Source organism: Phacochoerus africanus, chromosome 16, assembly GCF_016906955.1.
Source record: "Phacochoerus africanus isolate WHEZ1 chromosome 16, ROS_Pafr_v1, whole genome shotgun sequence".
Lineage (NCBI taxonomy): Eukaryota > Metazoa > Chordata > Mammalia > Artiodactyla > Suidae > Phacochoerus > Phacochoerus africanus.
The window spans coordinates 12065360-12087518 of NC_062559.1; the positions used below are offsets into that span (position 1 = coordinate 12065360).

The 22159-nt window shown below is 40.3% G+C and overlaps 1 protein-coding gene across 2 annotated transcripts in view; it reads left to right on the forward strand.

The window, feature by feature from the left end:
- Window positions 1-22159, forward strand: part of DGKI (diacylglycerol kinase iota) — a 471782-nt gene that overhangs the window by 381481 nt on the left and 68142 nt on the right. For both annotated transcript variants that reach the window (XM_047763504.1, XM_047763505.1), the window contains exons 24-27: window positions 8242-8311; window positions 10771-10811; window positions 11952-12079; window positions 13729-13851. In XM_047763504.1, coding sequence (XP_047619460.1) covers window positions 8242-8311; window positions 10771-10811; window positions 11952-12079; window positions 13729-13851 — 362 coding nt within the window. The remainder of the gene's footprint in view (window positions 1-8241; window positions 8312-10770; window positions 10812-11951; window positions 12080-13728; window positions 13852-22159) is intronic.

Genomic DNA, 22159 nt, shown 5'->3' on the forward strand with positions numbered 1-22159 from the left:
TGACTGTTTTCTAAAGCTGAGAAAAACTCCAGAGAAAACCAGCATTTGGAAAAGTGTACAAGTGCCCAAGACACCTTATTAGTGAGCTGTATAGCAGTTCCTAGCCATTTACGCATTTCATTGCTTTCGTTTCTTCCTTTCCCAAATTCACAGCGAATTGCCAACAAAGCACTAAGGCTAAAAAATGACACCTTCTGTTAATCTAATAAGGTATTACGGGTTATACAAGAATGTGTTGGCTATTTATAGCCTGCTGATAATTCCTGCCTGCACCATCTCTGAGGTCAAAACACAAAAGCCCCTCCATCCTAATGGCATCTCATGTAACCTATGACTGATACGTTAGAACTTGACAAGCAACATGCACTGTGCTTGCAGATCCAGGATATTCTTGAGCTTGGCAGAGAAACTAGAATTCATAGGCCAGTTGGACTCTGCCTACCTTCTTGATAAAGATGCTTCTTAAGGCCACCTGCTATGAAATAATTCCTCTCTACTCCCCCCGGATATCATTATGTCCCTTCTTAACTCCAAGTCATAAGGTTACTAAGGCATAGAGGCAGATTCAGGCATTCTCTTGATTTCCAGCTGGGGGAGATTTTGCCCCTCATATGGGACACTGGGATTTGGACATTTTTGTGTGTCACCTAGGGGAGGTGGTGGTACTGGAATCTATAGAGTAGAGGTCAGGATGCTACTAAATATCTCACCATTCCCAAGCTAGTCCCCTACAACAAAGAATTATCCAGCCCCGAATGCCAGTCGTCAGGAGTTTGAGAAACCCTGAGTCAACGCTGATGGTTCTCAGGACATGACTGGGGACCAGGCAGATGGAAGTTCTAGGTGAAGAAAGTGGAGGGAGAGAGAGAAGGAGAGGCAGAAAGGAAAAAAGTAGTAGAGGAATACAGAAAGAGGTGCCTGTGGACGTGGTTAGTAGAATAACCAGAGAACCCAGGGCAGTGGAGCCAGAGAGAAGTAGAGTTTCTGTACACACGTGCATTTCCCCATTTCAGTGGGTGCTAATATAGTCGGCACATAGGAGTGTGTTTTCAGAATATTATGAGCGAATAACATGAGATTTTAATAAATACAGTAGGACTCAATAATTGTTGAAATAATTCAATAATTGTTTGCATAATTGTTGAAAATGGCTCTATTCAGGTGATTCCTTCTCAAGAATTAATTTACTTAAAAATAACACTGGAAATGGTTGGAATATTTCAAAAGAGATGAAGCAATTTCAGAAAGTCCTTCATCCTTTAGAGTCTTTAGGTGCCCCTCATGTTCGTTAGAAAACGCTCTTGGTCAGATCTGAATCTCCAGCCATTTGTCTATCTTCTGATGTCTTTCTTTCTTTCCTACGGACCTGGTCTCCTCCTGGAGGAGAGGTCTGTGTGGTATTCCGTCAGAATTCTGTCTAGTCCAAGGCACACAGCAGGTGCCCACATATATTTGATAGAGTCCCCATCTCCTACTGACTTTCCTTACTCATCTCTCTCTTTTCTCTGAAATTTCTTCCTTCCACATTTGTTTTCTGGATTCTAGAACAGTCCTTGAATGGATGGATTAAAACACATCCCAGGGAGTCCTCCTGCAAATTAATTTACCTTGTCTTAGAGAAGGACAGGGGTTAGCTAGGAAATTTGGAGAATGCTGTGGCTGTTTGGAGCTAGATCGGAGCTGTCAGAAAAGTATCAAATGGAGAATTAAAGTAAGACTTTCCTGGGGTCAAGTCTCTGCTGTGGTAAGTGAAGGCTAGACAGCTAACCACACACACACACACACACACACACACAGTTGTTGTTATGTTTGTTAATGGAGGGCTTTCTCATCAGAAAGGGGCTCTTGAAAATGTTGGAATATCTCTCATTTCCATTTTCTACTGCACCATCAGTATCTCATCATCTTTCAAAGCCGGATTTGGAAATGGGTATCCCATTTCTGTACCTTCTTCTGTCGCAGGAGTTGTGGGTGGAATAGCTCAAAGGAATAGCTTTGAGGGGTAGAGTTCTGAAAGGAAAAAAAGTAGCCAGTCCATTTTGTGGGATTATTGTTGGACAGAGATGCATAAATGCATATTTCTAATCATCCCCGATGGTCTGTTCACTAAGGATGAAGAGATGTTGGTATATGACTTGGTGATGGCAAGAGAGGGGAAGTGAATGAATAGATGGACTGGGTGCAGGAGATATCGAGGAGGCGGATGAGGAATTTGGATGGGGATATAAGAGAGAAATTTAAATGTGCAGTGATTACTGACGAGACATTATTAAATGAAGCAGAGATTCTCAATTCAAAGGGATTTCTACGTTGCCTCTGCACACATGGTCCCTCAATTTTCTGAAAGAAAAAGAATTTCATTCATAGTAAAGGTGAATGCTAGGTGAATGTTGCTTAATTGGATAACCTCCTGGAGTGCATAATGGGACTGCTGTGCAATCGTTAAATTCTACGTGCATCATCTGTGAGTAACTGAATGAAAATTAAGGGCAAGTTTGGCGTATGTTTGCCAGATAGTGGTTTCGATAATTTCCTTATCAATTACGTATAATTCATGGCAGTTGACTTTCAAAAATATATGTATGAGACATACCGGGTTTGCCTTTGTGCTGTTGCCCATGCTGTATTTTTAGCCTAAGAGGCAGATCTTCCATTAGCATGTAGCAAAAGAGAAAATTCGCGTATCAGGGATTTTCGAAGTGGGTAGTATTTGTTAATGTCATTCAGTCAAAGAGCATGCAGCTTTAGAAAACAGAAAGGAGCACGGTTACGTCCAAGGTTGTGTCATTCTGCCTGCTCTATAGAGCCTGACTGTCACATCCATCTAAATCATCGCAGTTGTGTGAAGAGAAATAGCGGACCACAAAATGAGCAGGACTCTTTTCTCTTTGATGGATCATGGATTTGATTATGCAGTTTGAGAGGACCAAGAAGACAAGAAGCCCTAAACAAGTGCCGAAGGCTATTGATGTGATATTGGTGGCACAGCTCAGGGAGTTATGCGACTGCCTCCTGAAATGTGGCTGCATTCATGCCATCGCCTTTCTTACATGTCTACAGTCAGGTACTGCTGAAAGGTGCATATTCTTGGACTTATTTTTTGGCTCCATCAGAAATTGTCTTTGTATATTGAATTTATGTATTTATTTATTTTTGTCTTTTGTCTTTTTAGGGCCGCACCTGCAGCATATGGAGGTTCCCAGGCTAGGGGTCTCATCGGAGCTGCAGCGGACAGCTCTACGCCACAGCCACAGTGACGTGGGCTCTTAGCTGCGTCTGTGACCTACACCACAGCTCATGGCAACACCGGATCCTCAACCCACTGAGTGAAGCCAGGGATCGAACTCGCATCCTCATGAATTCTAGTTGGGTTCGTTAACCACTGAGCCATGATGGGAACTCCTATATGTTGATTTTAACATGCAGCATTTACAAAGCAAATATATATATATATATATAAAACCATTCATTCGACTGTCCTTTGCTTAGTAACAAGGATGTTGCCATGCTCATCATAGCGGGTCCATGAAGCTGTGGATCCAAGGCCCCCGTGAAATCCTGAGGGCCAGTACCTGACCCCTGCTTGGGCTATTTTGTTTCTTCATTTCCCCTTTTCCTGCTCAAGTCTGACTCATGGTCTGCACTGCATTGCTGCTCACCCTCCTGCTGCCCCTGGATCCGTGATCCCTTAATGCCAGGGCCACCTGCTCTACTTGTGTGCCAGGCCCTCTGTGAGGACACAAGTTACCTGATGTCACACCCACAAGGCATTAGCAATGAGAGTTAAGACACAGCCACAGCAAGTTCCATGTCACCTATATCCTAATATCACTACCATTCACACATGTTCCTTTTTTTTCTTTTTCCTTTTTCAGGGCTGTACCTGAGGCATATGGAAGTTCCCTGGCTAGGGGTCTGATCAGAGCTGCAGCTGCCTGCCACACCACAGCCACAGCCACGCACGATGCAAGCCGAGTCTGCGACCTGCACCACAGTTCACGGCAACGCCGGATCCTTAACCCACTGAGTGAGGCCAGGGATGGAACGTGCATCCTCACGGATCCCAGTCAGGTTTGTTGCCTGCTGAGCCACACAGGGTCCACCCCATTCACACATTTTCTGATTCTCTTTTCTGAGTAGGAGAAATGGGGGCGTAAAATAGACAAGCTGCAGGAGTTACATGAGTCTTGAGTACAAAAGACCCTCATCCCTCTGTGGTCGTTATTAGGTGGGACCATCAGCGTATGAGGAAGTTTACAGATTCCCGACTTTGGGCTGTTGTTAGTTCCTATTTGACAGTCTGCTTCGCTTCATTCCTGCTCCCTTTTAACCCATTCCAGCAAAACGTGTCTTTGATATTAAGTCTTCAAGGTATTTTTCTTGAGTTTCATTGGCTGCTTATGCCATGAAGTTTGCCGGGTTTTATAACCATGGCTTACCTTGATTTTCCTTCGGTGCACGATTTTAGACTTCTGCTTCGTTTTTAACTCTCTACCCAGTGTAGACCTTAGGAGAGCACATTTCTGGTGGGTACCCTTTTGTGCCTTTTTCCACATCAATAGAAAGTTATACACATAAACATACATGCAAACACATGTGGGGTTTTATTGGTTTGTAAAAATAAAAGATGGATTTACATTCCATACCACAATTTACTTTTAACAGTAGTATACCGTGAACATTAGGTCATGCTAATAAATGGAACTCCAAATTAGTCTTTTTAAATTGCTGCTTTAGGAGTTCCCATAGTGGCTCAGTGGAAACGAATCTGACTAGCATCCATGAGGATAAAGGTTGTATCCCCTCGCTCAGTGGGTTAGGGATCCAGCATTACCATGAGCTGTGGTGTAGGTCACAGATGCAGCTTGGATCCCACATTGCTGTGGCTCTGGCGTAGGCTAGTGGCTGCAGCTCTGATTCAACCCCTAGCCTGGAAACCTCCGTATGCTGTGGGTATGGCCCAAAAAGACAAATAAATAAATAAATAAATAAAATTGCTGCTTTATTCTGTGGTATAGATTTAACCTTATCTCTGTGGAATAAACAGTTTCTGCCAAAAAAAAAAAAGGTTGCAATAATCACCATAGTACAGATTTGAATATGAAGTTGTGGCAGAGAGCATGACTATATCACATGCTAAATAAACCACCTAGTAATATTGGCCATGCTCATATGGGAATTTATTTTTGTTTTTTTATTTTTAATTTAAAATTTTTTTTTAAATTACTCACTGAATTTTATTACATTCATAGTTGTACAGTAGTCATCACTGCACTGGAGTTTAGAATTGTAATCATGGAATACATACAGGCATGTTATCTAAACTCTGTCATCAGAATTTTTTTTACATGGATGTCATCTCAGTTCCTTGTCTCTGGACTGTTTCTCTGTTGCTCCCATTGATTGCCGTATTTCTAGAGGATTCTTTTTTTTGTGTGTGTGTGTGGTTGTTGTTGTTGTTGTTGTTGCTATTTCTTGGGCCGCTCCCGCGGCATATGGAGGTTCCCAGGCTAGGGGTTGAATCGGAGCCGCAGCCACCGGCCTACGCCAGAGCCACAGCAACGCGGGATCCGAGCCTCGTCTGCAACCTACACCACAGCTCACGGCAACGCCGGATCCTTAACCCACTGAGCAAGGGCAGGGACCGAACCCGCAACCTCATGGTTCCTAGTCGGATTCGTTAACCACTGCGCCACAGCGGGAACTCCATATTTCTAGAGGATTCTTAAGCACATGGATACACGGGAGTAGAAAGGAGGCAGCAACATGGCTGGGAAGTTACCAGGCATGACATGCCTGTTAAGAAAAACTGAAGATTATTTAACAGCTAACAAAGCTGAAACTGTGGGAAATCCTTAAAATCCTTCCACACCAGAGTCAAAGGAAGGTCTTCAGTGTCCTTTAGGTCATTCCTTCCTTTGCTTTCCTCATGTTTTTGCTTGAGTTGAGTCAAAAAGCTTTCCTCAAACTTGGCCTATACAAACCCCATTCATCCTTCAAAATCCCAAATAATACTAATTTCTCTAGACAGCGAAAACCTGGGATATTAGGTTATAGTTTCTGTAGTAAGAGAGGCCTGTATTTGAATTGTAACTCTACCACTTAATATCTGGAGGCTTCTGCACGTTTACCTAAATTCTCAAAGCTGTGCTTCTTCTCTTGTGACTTGCTTTTTACGTGCTAGAGCAGAGCTTCAGGAAGAACAGTGAGGTAGATGGTAGGAGAAAAGCCACCAGCTCAGAGAGCTTCAACTGTTTGCTCCTTGAATCCCTAATACCTTTGCAATAGTAATTCCTATTTGTCTAAGTCTGGATATTGTTAAAGCATTTTAATGATGAAAATCTTATTTTGTTGACTCTCTTCTGACCTAAACTTTTGATTACTTAAACTAGTAACTTTTTAACCTTTTGGAGGAATCTCAGATCACTTTGATAACCTTTGGGAAGCAGTGAAAAATGCACACAAATATAGACACACCAAACTTACATGAAATGTCATGGGTTCAAGGATTGTCAAAACTATTTGACGTGTTTAAAGAGTTTAAAGGGTTCTATGCTAGGTTTTCAGAGAGCAGACGTAATATTTTCTTTAAGTAAAACCTTAAGGGAATTAAGTTATATCAAATGCTTTGTGGGTTAAGGTACAGAGTAAATAAATGAATAGAATATAAGCAAAATTGGTCAGGCACATGCATAAAACCCTCTGGATACACAGACACTGGCACATTAGAAAGGTATATGGTGATATTAATATTACATTAACAGCTTGTGGTAAGTGGGTTATGTTACTGAGGCAATGTATCCATCTGCGTTTCATTACACTAAATAATATCCATCATTCTTGAATTCATATATTCTAGCAATAACTCTATCAGTCTGTAGGTTTTAAACATGATGACTGAGGCCTTTCTGTATTCTTTCGGAGTCAGTTTTTACCTAGGGACATTATGGTATTTTTTCCATGGTGGTCTTGGTAGCATATTTGGCCTCATAATTCAGAAAGTATCTTTGGTGTTTTAAGTCCCTTTCCTCTTAGAGAACACAGTCACAGTTCCTTTTGACATGTTTATTAGCCTTCGTCGTTGCCCCTACATGTGTCAAGTCACTTTCAGATTTCTTGATTCATAATACAATTCTCACCTGACATATATCTATAGCTTCGCATGTTTTATAAAAAATACATAACTTTTTTAATAATGATTTTTATTTTCTCCATTATAGTTGGTTTACAGTGTTCTTTCAATTTGTACTGTACGGCAAAGTGACCCAGTCTCACACACACACACACACACACACACATACATTCTTTTTCTCACATTATCCAAAACTATGTAACTTTAGGCTGATGGTTCTAAAACTTTAGCATGCATCTGACTCACCTGAAAGATTGGGCATCACCCCCAGGGTTTCAGTAGATCTGGGATGGTACCTGGGAATTTGCGTTTCTGACATCCTCCCTGCTGATGCTGCTGGCCAGGGTACATCCTTTGAGAACCACTGATTTAAGCCAAAGCTTTGCCTAAGGGCAGATTAAACCCTCCAAGAAGCCAGAGCAACCTCTGATTGGCTCTCTTCTTCCCTCTGCTCTGTTTTTCCCATTTCCCTCTCCTGTCTTTCTCTGTACACACAAGATCATGCACACCCACCCTCACTCCAAGGATGCTCCTTATATCTGAATATCTCAAATCTCTAATAAAAGTCAAACTCCCAGTGTCTTCCTCACAGAGACCTGGCTTCCCTCATGTGGTGTCTTATTTCTGTCGGTGATCTCAGTTTCATGATGGGCCAGAGCTGGAATGCTTCACATCATGTGTTATAAATTAGAATGTGCTGCTTATGTTTTAAAAATTATTAGTGGCAGAGGGGACATTTTTATACCCATGTGGAGAACTGAAATATACATGATAGTCAGCTGCCTCTAGTTCCTCAACTTCATAAAGGGAAAGAAAGTCCCCAAAGTCCCCAAGTACATGTCCCAAGTTATATAATTTATGAATGTTTAATGGAATAATTGAAAACCTCCCAGAAATTTTATGTGGGAGTTGTTACGTGGAACGATTCCTTTGAATGCAGAGCCTCTGTGTGTGTGCTTCCAGTGAAAAGTATGCCTGATCTCTCACCAGCGCTTTGTATGGGAAAGGATGCTCGCTCTTAGGAACAGGCAGTAGGGCAGAATGTGGCATGCGGGGCACCCCTCATGACAGTCACATGGAACCACGAGGGTATGTGTGTCTCTTTCCAGGACCATGAAACCTCCTTCCCCAGGGCGCTCTCAGCTCAGAGACTTTCCCCACGGTGGTGCTTTCTAGATGGTAAGTATTTCTGTATTTCCCTGAGAGGTGGTAGTCGGGGTGGGGGCAGGGGAGGTGGTTGGGGAAGCCACGGGGCAACACACTGATGGCTAGAGCAGACTCTGATTTTCCAAGAGATTATTCAGAAGCCCTTCACGTGACTCCACGTGATTGGTATTTGCATCTCGAACGACATGGATTAGCTGATGTTGCAACACACTTTCCTGAAGTCATTTCCCTTAAAACGACTTGGTTAACTCCGGCTCAACTCAGCATTAAGTTGATCAAGCTGACATTTCCCTTTAACTGCCCCTTTTTCTAAAACATGATGAGTGTCTGTCTTCACTGTAGGCCAGTAGATGGATTCCGTAAGCATGGGGCAGGTACTAATTTGGATATTATTTGCATATTATGAAACCTCCAAATTATTTTCCATAAACTGTCATTTCTGTATGAGGTATACGTTTTTGTGAAAGGTTTGGCATTTTCAGTTGCATTCAGATCTGCTCTGCTGAGCGTGACATATTGCATGAATAATAGATCAGTTAATTTTCTGATTGGTTAATGAGTCCAGTTTCCATCTCCCCTTCCCATAATGCTCCATCATCCTACTTTTCTATGCAATTACCCATTTTTCAGTACTTCCATACTGTATACTCCCAGTGTATCTACTAGCCAGTATCTCTCTTGTCTGTGTGGACACGTGGCTTTCACTGTAGACTTTTCTTTTGCTTACCTGTATGTGTATCTGGAATGCATCTGAAATAAATGTGGGTCAGAGAATGGCAGATGTGGGAGAGTGCGAACATTTCATGAAGATGAGCACTTGTATCTGCACAAAATCTAACCCACACACACCATGACCTAGGTTTTCATTAGTGGCTTGTCAACTGCTTCTGAAGATAATTTACATCCCTTGTCCTCCAGTTCCTTTATTCCCTGGGATGATAAATAGAACCATTTGGTTTTTCCCTGAATCCACAGAGGAACACCTTATATTTAAGAAAATTCAGAACTTGTATATGCACCGTTCTATGTACAGTCTGGTTTATATAGAGAGTCTTAGATAAAATTACAAGTGGGGGTCCGTGGTCTTAAGATATTAGTTGTACTCTAATAGTTTGGCTTATGTAGTTTAAAAGGTGATTCAGTCAGAGTTAAAAGAACAAAGTATATTAAGTTCATCTCAGGTAGATTTTATCCCCCTATTGCTTACAGAGGGCAAGGTCTATGATTGTCTTGTTTCGTAGCTCATTTCCCTTGGAGAGAAGCTCCTTGTTAAATATTTATGATTTGTGAGTGTTTACTTGCATTTTGAGGTTTTCCCTCTAGTACTGTGTACTTCATAGAAAATCTATAATATTGAGGCTCAGGTAGACTTAAGTGAAAAGGAAAATCATTCTTTGCATCTTAAAGAATAATCAGATTAATTTCTAGAAACCCAATGTTTGTCATTAAGATTTTTTTTTTTTTTTTGCAAACTACAACTAGAGCCCCATTCCTTATAGAAATGTTTGCATAAATTTGGAGCCATTTTAGCTTTCTTCAGTCATGGCTTAGGGACTCAGTTTTAAAGTGAAAAGATGCCTTTAATCCCAGATGTGATCCCTAGCGCTGCATCTTCAAGCTCTTTTCCATAATGAGAATCACTTCCTCAGGAAGTCAGGCTACCTACATGTTTGGGTTTTTTTTATGGCTTTATTTACTTGATAAATACATACTGAGTCCGTGCTCTGTTGAAGATTCTGTGCTGGTATCTGGAGACATAAAAGAATATATGAAACACAGACCTTAAAGAGACAGATATCTTAAATTTCAGAGTTCTCTGTGAAGGTCGTTTCTGTAAGAAGTATAAACAAAATGTAAATGTGCTTGGAGGTGGGAGCAACCATTTCTGTCTGGGGCAGGTTTCCCAGAAGAAGCATCATTCAGGTTGATCCTTAAGGCATGACTTTGATGGGCATGTGTGATGGGGAAGGGCTTTCTGAGTAGTGGGATGGCAGCAGCAGAGGGGTCAAGTCTGAGTTTTTCTTTTTTTTTTTTTGGTCTTTTGTCTTTTTTTTTGTTGTTGTTGTTGTTGTTGCTATTTCTTGGGCCGCTCCCGCGGCATATGGAGGTTCCCAGGCTAGGGGTCTAATCGGAGCTGCAGCCACCGGCCTACGCCAGAGCCACAGCAACGCGGGATCCGAGACGCGTCTGCAACCTACACCACAGCTCACGGCAACGCCGGATCGTTAACCCACTGAGCAAGGGCGGGGACCGAACCCGCAACCTCATGGTTCCTAGTCTGATTCGTTAACCACTGCGCCACGACGGGAACTCCAAGTCTGAGTTTTTCTAAATGGATTTAGGGACTGGCCCATAGTCCAGCATGACTGGGATATAAGCTTTTTGATTGTCATAGTGGGAGGGAAGGTCGTAAATTTGGTGCCAGATCACAGGACTCTCTGATGCCGTATACATTTTTTTTTTCTCCCTAGCAACCTCTGCTGATCGCTTTTATCGAATAGACAGATCTCAGGTAAGTTTTCTTGAGCCTCTTTGTGCTTTTTTTTTTTTTTTTTTTTTGTCTTTTTAGGACCACACCCACAGCATATGGAGGTTCCCAGGCTAGGGACCTAATCAGAGCTGCAGCTGCCCGCCTAGGCCGCATCCACAACAATGCGGGATTCAAGCCGCGTCTGCAACCTACACCACAGCTCATGGCAATGCTGGATCCTTAACCCGCTGAGCGAGGCCAGGGATTGAACTGGCAACCTCATGGTTCCTAGTCGGATTCATTTCTGCTGCACCATGATGGGAACTCCGAGCCTCTTTGTGAAAGTGAAAAAATATCAAGTAAATATACTTTATCGGTAGCTCATCTTATATGTTTTCTCAGCAAAACACTGAAATGTGTACAAATTCTGGAGTGGTACTCATCGTCTCAGCTATGAGCTTCTTGTTTGTCTTCATATGTTTTATGATTTGTAGACTCAAGGTGATATGGCTTGACCTTGAAAATGAGTCCAGGAAACAAGTAGGTTCGTAGAGACTGTCGCCAGCTTTGACTGCTTCCTTGCCAGATTTTATGCCTTTTAAAGTTTATTTCTGCTTAACAAAGTTGAGACCTCAAGTATATATCTGTACTACTTAGTTTTAGGTTCAACACACCACTTCCCAGAGTTTGGTAATAAGGAAAAAAAAAAAAAAGGCCTATTCCCAAATAACAAGTGCCCCCATTGTCAGGTTCCATTAAAGAAGGTTCAGAATGGAATCCAGAGATGAACCAGGTGTTAGACCTGCCACTTGGCTTTGACCAGATCCAGGGGGTGAAAGTCCAGGGCATTGTGTAAGCATGCTGGACCAAGTTGCATGAAGTGTCACTTCTTGGACAGTATTTGGGAAGAAGAAGGAAGGCCATCTCAGGTTATACCTAACCAGATCCTGGTCCAGGAGTGCCAAACTAAGAGGGATTCGACTCTCCCCTGCATTAGCCTCTTGCTACCAGGCTTCTTCAAGGGGGATGTCCACTGGTCGGGCTTCTGAAAATACACTGTAGTCCTTTGCTATGTCATAAAATGTCCTTATTTCTCAAGACAAAGAATGCTTTGTTGTAGTGTTCTTATGCTGGGTTTGAATACCTTATCAATCACCTGACAGACTTCTTTCACTTTCTTAGGAACATTTACACTTTGTGATGGAGATTTCTCAAGATGAGATTTTTATTCTGGACCCAGATATGGTGTTGTCTCAGCAGGCGGGGACACCTCCAGGAATGCCTGATCTGGTGGTGGAGCAAGCCTCAGGGTGAGTGGACTTCATCCTTGGTGGTGAGGTGGTGAGGCTGGCTGCAGGGTGACAACCACATCTGGTTTGGAAATCAAACTATTTTGAAATACAGGTTTTCTTGTCTTCCCTTAGAATGTACCATAGCTGTTCCTGGAGTTCCCATCATGGCGCAGCGGAAATGAATCCAACTAGGAACCATGAGGTTGCAGGTTCGATCTCTGGCCTCCCTCAGTGGGTTAAGGATCCAGCGTTGCTGTGGCTATGGTGTAGGAAGGCAGCTGTAGCTCCACTTAGACCCCAGCCTGGGAACCTCCATATGCCATAGGTGCGGCTCTAAAAAGACCAAAGACAACAACAAAAAAGAATGTATTATAGCTGTTCCATTTTAAGTTTGCCTTATGAATAGCTGGGTAGAATTATTCATTCACACTCAGATCTGTATCACACCTGAGCCTTCTTTACCCAACACATGGACACTTCCAACCAAACTAGACAGCACTGGTATTTGTGTTTGTACATATACATCTGTAATGCCTATATTATCACATTAAAAACTCACACAGGTGGTTTGACAATAGTTCTTCTCCTCTTCACCCTTCCTCTTCCCCTCCTCCCCCTCCTCCTCCTTTTTTAAAAACTATATCCAGATAGATTGCATAACGTGTAGATTGCATAAAAATAACTGTGAAATATAAGGACTTCTTAAGAGCCACATACTGTAATTAAATGCCTTTCATAAGTCCCTCCAATTATGTTATAGTGACTTAATCATCTTAAATGCTTTATGCTTTTTTCCCCTCATTATAAGTGGAAGTGATACTACCTGCTCATGGAATTGCTTGAAAATTGAGTTGATACATGTAAAATTAGGATAGTCTGAGGCACTTGGTAAGAAGCGATGGAGAGTGAGTTCCGCCAAGCTCGCCCAGGATTTGCTCTCCCAGCCACTCTCTGTTACTCTGTTATCTGCAGTGATAAAGTAGCCTGTAGATCCAGAACTTAAATCAGTTCCTTTCTTTTTTTTTTCTTTTTGTCTTTTGTCTTTTTAGGGCCCCACCCGTGGCATATGGAAGTTCTCAGGCTAGGGGTCAAATCAGAGCTGCAGCTGCTGGCCTACACCACAGCCTCAGCAATGCCAGTCCAAGCCTCATCTGCGACCTACACCACAGCTCATGGCAACAGTGGATCCTTAACCCTGTGAACGAGGCCAGGGATCGAACCACGGATTGACTAGACAACTGGCCTCATGGATACTAGTCGGGTTCATTCACCACTAAGCCACGATGGGAACTCGAGTCAGTTCCTTTCTTATTTCCGTTGCCCCCTCTGAAAATAAACTAGAAACCGGCACGCCATGAGAGAGAATGGGCTTTGTTATCTTCTCATCTACTGTTCTGCATCAAGTGCTGCCACCTCTCTTACCTATGTTACGTTTAAAAGTACTCAATCTCAGTTTTCTTGTTTATAAAGAGGACGGCAGCATACAAAGCGTTCCTGATGGCTGAGAAAATCAAATGAACTAATAAATGTGAAATACCTCAGAAATGCCCAATAATGATGAATTTCCCTCCTCCCATTTGGAGTCAAGAATCATCCTGAGAAAGCGCCGACCGAGGCCGGTGGCTGACCTTGAATGCTTGAATGTCTGCTGCCCTTCTTCCTCTCAGAATGACAGACTGGTGGAATCCTGCCCTCCGCAAACGCATGCTGAGTGACAGCGGCCTGGGGATGACCACTCCGCATTATGAAGACTCGGATCTGAAAGATTTCAGCCACTCCCGAGTGTTGCAGTAAGAGCTTGCTCTCCTTGTCCTCTGCGCCACTGGCACTGGGGTTGCCAGGGGAGGGTTCCATGGGGCGTTCACCCCCGGGAAGGGTTCTCCGCGGTGCTCCAGCCGTCTTGGGTGTGTGGCCCCTGTGGTTTGACATTTTATTCACCTTGTTCCCTTTGACCCACCCCCAAAGCTTCACTTTGCACTTCTTTTGCTCCTGAGCCACAGTGAGACCTTGCATGTGGATCTGTGATGACTTTGAACCTGACCCTTGTTCGTTTTACTAGACGCCCCCTATGCTCGCCAACCTGTGAGGACATGGATGGGTATGAACATGAGTTGTTGGAAGTGGCATAGAGTGTGTTATTTATGTGAACATTTTGACTTGTTGTCATAGGTTTGTTTCATCCTTCTTCAGTTCTGAGCCTCTGGATGTGATAGGTAGTAGCGCCAGGTGGTTTGGTGGCCACCTGCAGGGCTGCGCAGGCTGTGTTTTGAATCTCTGGGTAAATGATGCAGCGTTTATTCATCAGTCACGGGAGCGTATGTGCTTCATCTGCAGGATGGATCGTAGGTTCTGCAATGACGTTGGTACTCGTGTCGAGTGAATCCTCTCTGCTGTTACCCTCCTTGCAGGAGCAGGTTTGAGGCGCAGCCCATGGTCACAGACACAGTCATTTGCACCCATGGTTTGACTGCAGGCTAGGCACCCCATCTCAGAGGTGATGCAAGTTCACTGTAATTCGTGAGATCAGCTGGTTTCCAGTCCCGGTCAAGGTTGTAATCGAAGAGGGACAGCGTCCTTGTAACTGTGCAGTCTTATATTTTTATAAAATAACAAGATTACGAAGAGATTCGTAGAAGCACAGGGTTAACTGAAGAGGCAGGACAGTGCATTGTTTCTGAAACCTGAAGCAATTTTGGTATGACAAAGGGGAGAAAAATGAGAAATCGGAGGTTAATTATTTTGGTGGTAAAGGTTTTACTGAGACACCCCAAGGGCAAAAGATGACTCCATTTTAATTGCTTCTCTGTACTACCTCTTATTTTGTGGTGTGAAGAGTAGAAAGGAAAAAGTGAATTACTATGGATTTTCCTTTTTAATTAAACTGTGTTGTTAGTTTCTGATGGCATTTTGATTGCTTGCAATTCAGAGTGTTTTTTCATGTCTTTTGTATGTGGAATTGAGGCTTGTAAACCAGGCTGAGTCAGCCACCCACTGATAGCTTAAAAAGTGGCCATCTAGCTTCAGGCAGATTCATTTGAAAATTAGGGTTTTAAGTAGCTGTAGAAATAGAAATTAAGCCTAGAAAAACCAGATGAATATTTCAGTTATTCTTGTGTACAGGCCATTTCCAAAAATTAGAGTGTGATCTCAGCCTCATTTCCTATACCCTGATTTTTCTATATATAGTTTGTTAATGTACATATCATCATGGCTGAAGTGAATGTTTCTAAGATAATAAATATTCTTTCCAAGGATCACAAATAAATGTAGCACTTTATGTAATAGCCAAGTTCTTAAACCCCTTTATCAAAACCACCTCTTATTTTCTAGCTAAGTTACATTATCCTTTTAGGGATTTCTCTTGATTTTTCATTTGTCTTCAATTGGCAGCTACTAGTTTTCCTGGGTTTTTGGTATTACCTTAGCTCTTAAAGGCACCAGAGCAGCTGACACCCTCTACAAAAATTTTCTGCCAAGTCACTTGTAAAAAAAAAAAAAGTAACATTGAAACATTCGCTTCTAGCTTGGAGTCTTTCCAGCTGCATCTCCAGACGTTGTGCAGCAGAGACAAGCTGTCCTCACTGGCCTCGGTTTCAATCCTTGACTCACAGAATATATGAGCAAGATAAAATGGTTGTTTCAAATCACTTAAAAAATACTTTGTCTTCACCAATTTGTCTATTAATTCTGAAAATTTTTATGCATGTGTGTTCATTAATTCTTTTGGAAGAATGTCTCCTTACTTCAGAGATCATCTCTGATACAAATCCGTATAATTTCAGTTAAGAATAATGTAATTATGTAATACATATATTTTATATAAACATGTAACAAGTTCAGTTACAGCTGGTATTAAAACTTCTACCTGCTTTCCACCATTGTTAAATTATCTTTAATTCCTCCAACAACTTTTTTTTTTTTTTTTTGGCCACACCCACCACATATGGAAGTTCCTGGGCCAGGGATTGCATCTGAGCTGCAACTGCAACCTACACCACAACTGTGGCGATGCCGGATTCTTAACCCACTGTGCTGGGGATCAAACCCTTGCCTCCACAGAGACAACACCAGACCCTTAACCTGCTGTTCCACAGTGGGAACTCCTTCCAGCAGCTTTTAAATCTCACTGTTGTTTAACAGATCAGTAAACTGAAACTCATAGAGCTTAAAATTTTCATCTTAGGTCACCCAAGATAACAAGTATGGGAACTGTAGTTTGAATGAGATGGGCTTGACTTCTGACTTCATGGCTTTTCTGTTGAACTGTCTCCCCAGAGGGTCAGTGCAAAGGCAGGGTGCCAAAAGCCCCAAGGCTCAAGAAAGATTTAGTTTGGTATTTACTTTTTAAGCATTTATAAAGTCAAAAATTCTATAGTATGGGGAGATTCTATATGCACATTAAATATATATAGCTGCTAATTTACCCACAAGTAAATATTGTTGAGAACTAATTTTAAAGCAATTTTTTTTGCTTTAAGAGATGAAAAAATACTTTTATTTAAACATTATTAAATATTTATTAAACATGCCCCAATCTAAATAAGCACAAATATACATGAAAAATACTAATGAACCAACCACCCTGAAATATTATGTTATTGTTTTGTTATTGCTTGCATTGAGCCTTTCTATCCATACAGTATGCATATAGTAACATAGATATATACATACTGTTTTATGGAGTTTTTTGTTTTGTGTTATCTTTTTACTCTTCATCACCTTCATTGTACAATACATATACTTTTAGAACTGGACACTTCATGCAACATCATATTTTTAAAATTCATTCCTATTGATATATGTAGATTTTGTCATTTTATTTGCTAGAGAGTATTGTATTATACAACTATGCCATAACTTAATCCTCCATTTCAGTATTGATTTCTAATATTATTTAAAAATAAAGTGAACATCATGCTGCATGTGTCCATCTGTGACATAGGGTGTTTATGTAGTTTCAACTTCATTCAATATTATACAATTTACTTTCCCGTTAGGAACATTTAAGAATCAGTACGAAGAATTATTGTAATGTTCTAGGTACAGTTGGCATCTATCTCTTTCAGCTTCAAAGTTCCAGTCAACTTGGAGAGAGGAAAAGTTCAGTTTTAACATGCTGTCCACCATGTTCAATAACCCACTCTATAAATCAAAAATAAAATTTTAAATTCATAAAACTTAAAAAATACTATTTATCAGAATGTGCAGGAATCCACTGAAGTGGTATTCACAGAATGATTTATGACTCTAAATCATTTATCAAGAGAGAAATTATTGCTTACAAATAAAGCATTCAGTTTGATAAACTGGAAAAGGAGTCCTAGAAGAGAAAACATACCAGAGAGAAGAGAAATAATAAAGATAGAAATCAATGACAAGGAAAATAAAATAGACAAATGATTAACCCAGAATAAATTTTTTAAAAATCTTTCAAAACGTAAACAAGAGACAAAATTCTGAGAAGATTAATTTTAAAAGACAAATATGGGAGACAGAAAGAAATGCAACCACAATGCTTTCCCGGGTCATTCTTCCTCTGTGGCACCCTGTCAGCATCTGCTCAAGAGACCCTTTCCCCTCCAAACTCTTACTGACCCAACCTACCACCCCATGGAGGCGCGGGGGCCCCTCAGGGTTTTCTCCTCCTTTTAACTTTAGCTTCTGTGATTCATCAGCCTCCCTCTTCAAGGAGAGCAGATGAAACGAACAAACAGAATGAATTAGATTTCTTTTATTACTGGAACTGGTTACATGTATATTTAAAATTCCATTTAGATACAATTTTTAGAGAAAGATTTTTAGAGTTGTCCCTTAATATCCATGGAGAATTGGTTCTAGGACCAAAATCCATGGATGCTCAAGTCCCATCGTCAGCCCTCTGTATCTGCAGATCTGCAACCACCGATTCTGTGGATCAGAAACCTAGTATATGATTCATAATTGGTTGAATTTGTGGATTTGGAATTCATGGGTATGGGCCAAAATTAAAATAAAATAAAAACATATACACACACATGTATATACAAACATATACACACACATATATAAAATTGTGTGTGTATATTTGTATATAATACATGTGCGTTTGTGTATATATGCTTTATTCCTTTGTCTTCAGCTATTTACTTTAGTCATTTTCTTTTTGGAACTTTAGGTGATGGGCTGAGATATTCCACCTATGTGTGTGTATATGTGTGTGAGAGTGTGTATGTATAGGTATGTTTATTGTCTGCCTATATACAGATCCTCTGGAGGAGACTGTAATTTGGAAGAAGGAAATACAATACATATAGGATTTTCAAATCCTATGAACATAGTAAAAAACAATCCTTAAGAACCAATTTTAAAATAAACTGGTTGATGGTTGATTCATATTGTTATAGCCAGGACCATAATGAATTTGTCTTTAATTTAAAAAAATGTTTTCAGTGTCTTAAGAAAGTGCTACTAAAATAACATGTTTCTAGAAATGCATTCACTCTCATCATTAATTGTACCACCACAATTCATAATAAGGCATATTTCCTTTTAGCAGAAGATTCATAAGGAATTAATTAACTAAAATTTTAGCAGACAGAATCTGTTTGAGTCCTAAGAAAGACTATTTCCAATTTTTTTTTTAATGATTTTTATTTTTTTCCATCATAGCTGATTTACAGTATTTGGTCATTTTTCTCCTCTACAGCAAGGTGACCCAGTCACACATACATACATACATTCTTTTTCTCACATTATTATGCTCCATCATAAGTGACTACATATAGTTCCCAGTGCTATACAGCAGGATCTCATTGCTTATCCATTCCAAAGGCAATAATTTGCATCTCTTAACCTCAAATTCCCGGTTATCCCACTCCCTCCCCCTCCCACTAGGCAACCAAAGTCTATTATCCAAGTCCTTTAGTGTCTTTTCTGTGGAAAGGTTCATTTGTGCCGTATATTGGATTCCAGATACAAGTGATATCATATGGTATTTGTCTTTCTCTTCTGACTTACTTCACTTAGTATGAGAGTATCTACTTCCATCCATGTTGCTGCAAATGGCATTACTTTGTTATTTTTTGTGGCTGAGTAGTATTCCATTGTGTATATATAACACATCTTCTTAATCCATTCATCTGTTGATGGATATTTAGGTTTTTTCGATGTCTTGGTTATTGTGAATAGTGCTGCAATGAACATGCAGGTGCATGTGTCTTTTTCAAGGAAAGTTTTGTCCGGATACATGCCCAAGAGTGGGATTGCTGGGTAATGTGGTAGTTCTATATTTAGTTTTCTAAGATAACACCATGCTGTTTCCCATAGTGGTTGTACCAGTTTACATTCCCACCAACAGTGCAGGAGGGTTCCCTTTTCTCCATACCCTCTCCAGCATTTGTTATTTGTGGACTTATTAATGATGGCCGTTTTGACTGGTGTGAGGTGGTACCTCATAGAAGTTTTGATTTGCATTTCTCTAATAATCAGGGATGTTGAGCATTTTTTTCATGTGCTTGTTGGCCATGAGTATATCTTTCTTGGAGAAATGTCTATTCAGGTCTTTTGCCCATGTTTCCATCAGGTTCTTGGCTTTTTTGCTGTTGAGTTGTATAAGTTGTTTGTGTATTTTAGAGATTAAGCCCTCGTCAGTTGCATCATTTGAAACTATTTTCTCCCATTCTTTAAGTTGTCTTTTTTTTTTTTTTATGGTTTCCTTTGCCGTGTGAAATTTTGTCAGTTTGATTAGGTCCCATTGGTTTATTTATGCTTTTATTTCTGTTGCTTTGGGAGACTGACCTGAGAAAACCTTTCTAAGGTTGATGTCAGAGAATGTTTTGCTTATGTTCTCTTCTAGGAGTTTCATGGTGTCTTGTCTTATGTTTAAGTCTTTAAGCCGTTTTGAGTTTATTTTTGTGCATGGCATGAGGGTGTGTTCCAGTGGCATTGATTTACATGCAGCTGTCCAGGTTTCCCAGCACCACTTGCTGAAAAGACTGTCTTTTTCCTATTTTATATTCCTGCCTCCTTGGTTGAAGGTTAATTGGTGTCTTGGTTTATTTCTGGGTTATTATTCTGTTCCATTGGTCTCTATGTCTGTTTTGGTTTCAGTACCACACTGTCTGGATGACTCTGGCTTTGTAATATTGCCTGAAGTCTGGGAGAGTTATGCCTCCTACTTGGTTTTTGTTCCTCAGGATTGCTTTGGCAATTCTGGTTCTTTTGTGGTTCCATATAAGTGTTTGGATTGTTTGTTTTAGTTCTGTGAAAAATGTCACGGGTAATTTGATAGGGATTACATTGAATGTGTAGATTGCTTTGGGCAGTATGGCATCCTTATGATATTAATTTTTCCAACCCAGGAGCATGGAATATCTTTCCAGTTCCTTGAATGTTTTATAGTTCTCAGCATATAAGTCTTTCACCTCCTTGGTCAGGTTTATTCCCAGGTATTTGATTTTTGGGGGTGCAATTTTAAAAGGTATTGGTATTTTTGTATTCCTTTTCTAATATTTCATTGTTAGTATACAGAAATGCGCCTGATTTCTGAATGTTAATCTTATATCCTGCTACTTTGCTGAATTTGTTGATCAGTTGGAGGAGTTTTGGGGTTGAGTCCTTAGGGTTTTCTATTTATAGTATCATGTCATCTGCATAGAGTGACAGTGTTACCTCTTCATTTCGAGTTTGGATACCTTATATTTCTTTTGTTTGTCTGATTGCTGTGACTAAGACTTTCAATACTATGTTGAATAACAGTGGTGAGAGTGGACATCCTTGTCTTGTTCCAGATTTTAGTGGGAAGCCTTTCAGCTTTTCTCCACTGAGTATTATATTCGCTGTGGGTTTGTCATAAATGGCGTTTATTATGTTAAGGTATGTTCCCTCTATACCCACTTTGATAAAGATTTTTATCATGAATGGATGTTGGGCTTTGTCAAATGCTTTTTCTGCATCTATTGAGATGATCATGTGGTTTTTGACTTTTCTTTTGTTAATGTGGTGTATGATGTTGATTGATTTGCATATGTTGAACCATTCTTGTGAACCTGGGATGAATCCCACTTGGTCGTGGTGTATGATCTTTTTTATATGTTGTTGGATTTGGTTGGCTAAAATTTTGTTGAGAATTTTTGTGTCTACATTCATCAAGATATTGGCCTATAATTTTCTTTTTTGGTAGTGTCTTTGTCTGGTTCTTGGACTTTTCCCAACTTTAGAATCTATGAGATTAAAAAAAAAAAAAAGTAGGCATTGAGAAAAAACTGGAATGTTCTTTCCAAGTTATCTTTGAGAAGAGGACAGGCTTACCTCTGAGTCAGTTGGGTTAAGAGAAAAACAGGTAAAGGGACTGGGAGGTATTCTTTATGAATTAAAGTAATCTTTTCTAGTTCTTACATTTTGTGGTTTATGCAAAACCCCTAAAATTAACTGAAGGAGTGGTACTTTTTCTTAGTATCTTCAAGTCCTGAGCTCGAAAGCGCTCATATAGGTCATAGAGGTAGAAATAAACTATCTTGCCACCAGACTAAGAGACTGAGGAGCGAGACAGTGTGGGCAACCACCCAAGACATCTGTGTACTCAGATACCTGTTACTTGCTTAGCTAAGCAGGGTTGATGGATTTTTATGATCAGTAGAGCATTTATATCTCTGACAAGAGACAGTGTTATCAAAAATTGAACTTTAATAGATCAGGTATGATTTATGATTTCATTGGAATTCTAAGAACTGTGTCAAACTATTCAATTAGTCATTTACTTATTGAGAAAATACAGAGAAGAGCACCTTCCAGGTAGCAATATATATACCTAGGCATTGATGATACAAAACTAAAGGAGAAATTATCTTTGAGGAACCTTTACTCAAAGGGGAAATATTACGTAAACCAGTTATTATAGTTTCCTCTGATAAATGTTATGATGGATCTATACATAGAGTGCTCTGGAAAGAAGAGGAAAAGGAATTTTCTGCTTCCTCCAGACTGTACCTTTTTATTTTTATAGGAAAAAGATGAGTGTTTAAAGATTAATGGAAATGTGTGCCTCTAAGGGAGAAAAATAGGTTTTTTAAGGGCTCTATGATTATTTTCTTTAGCTTTTTCCCATGAACAGATAAATAG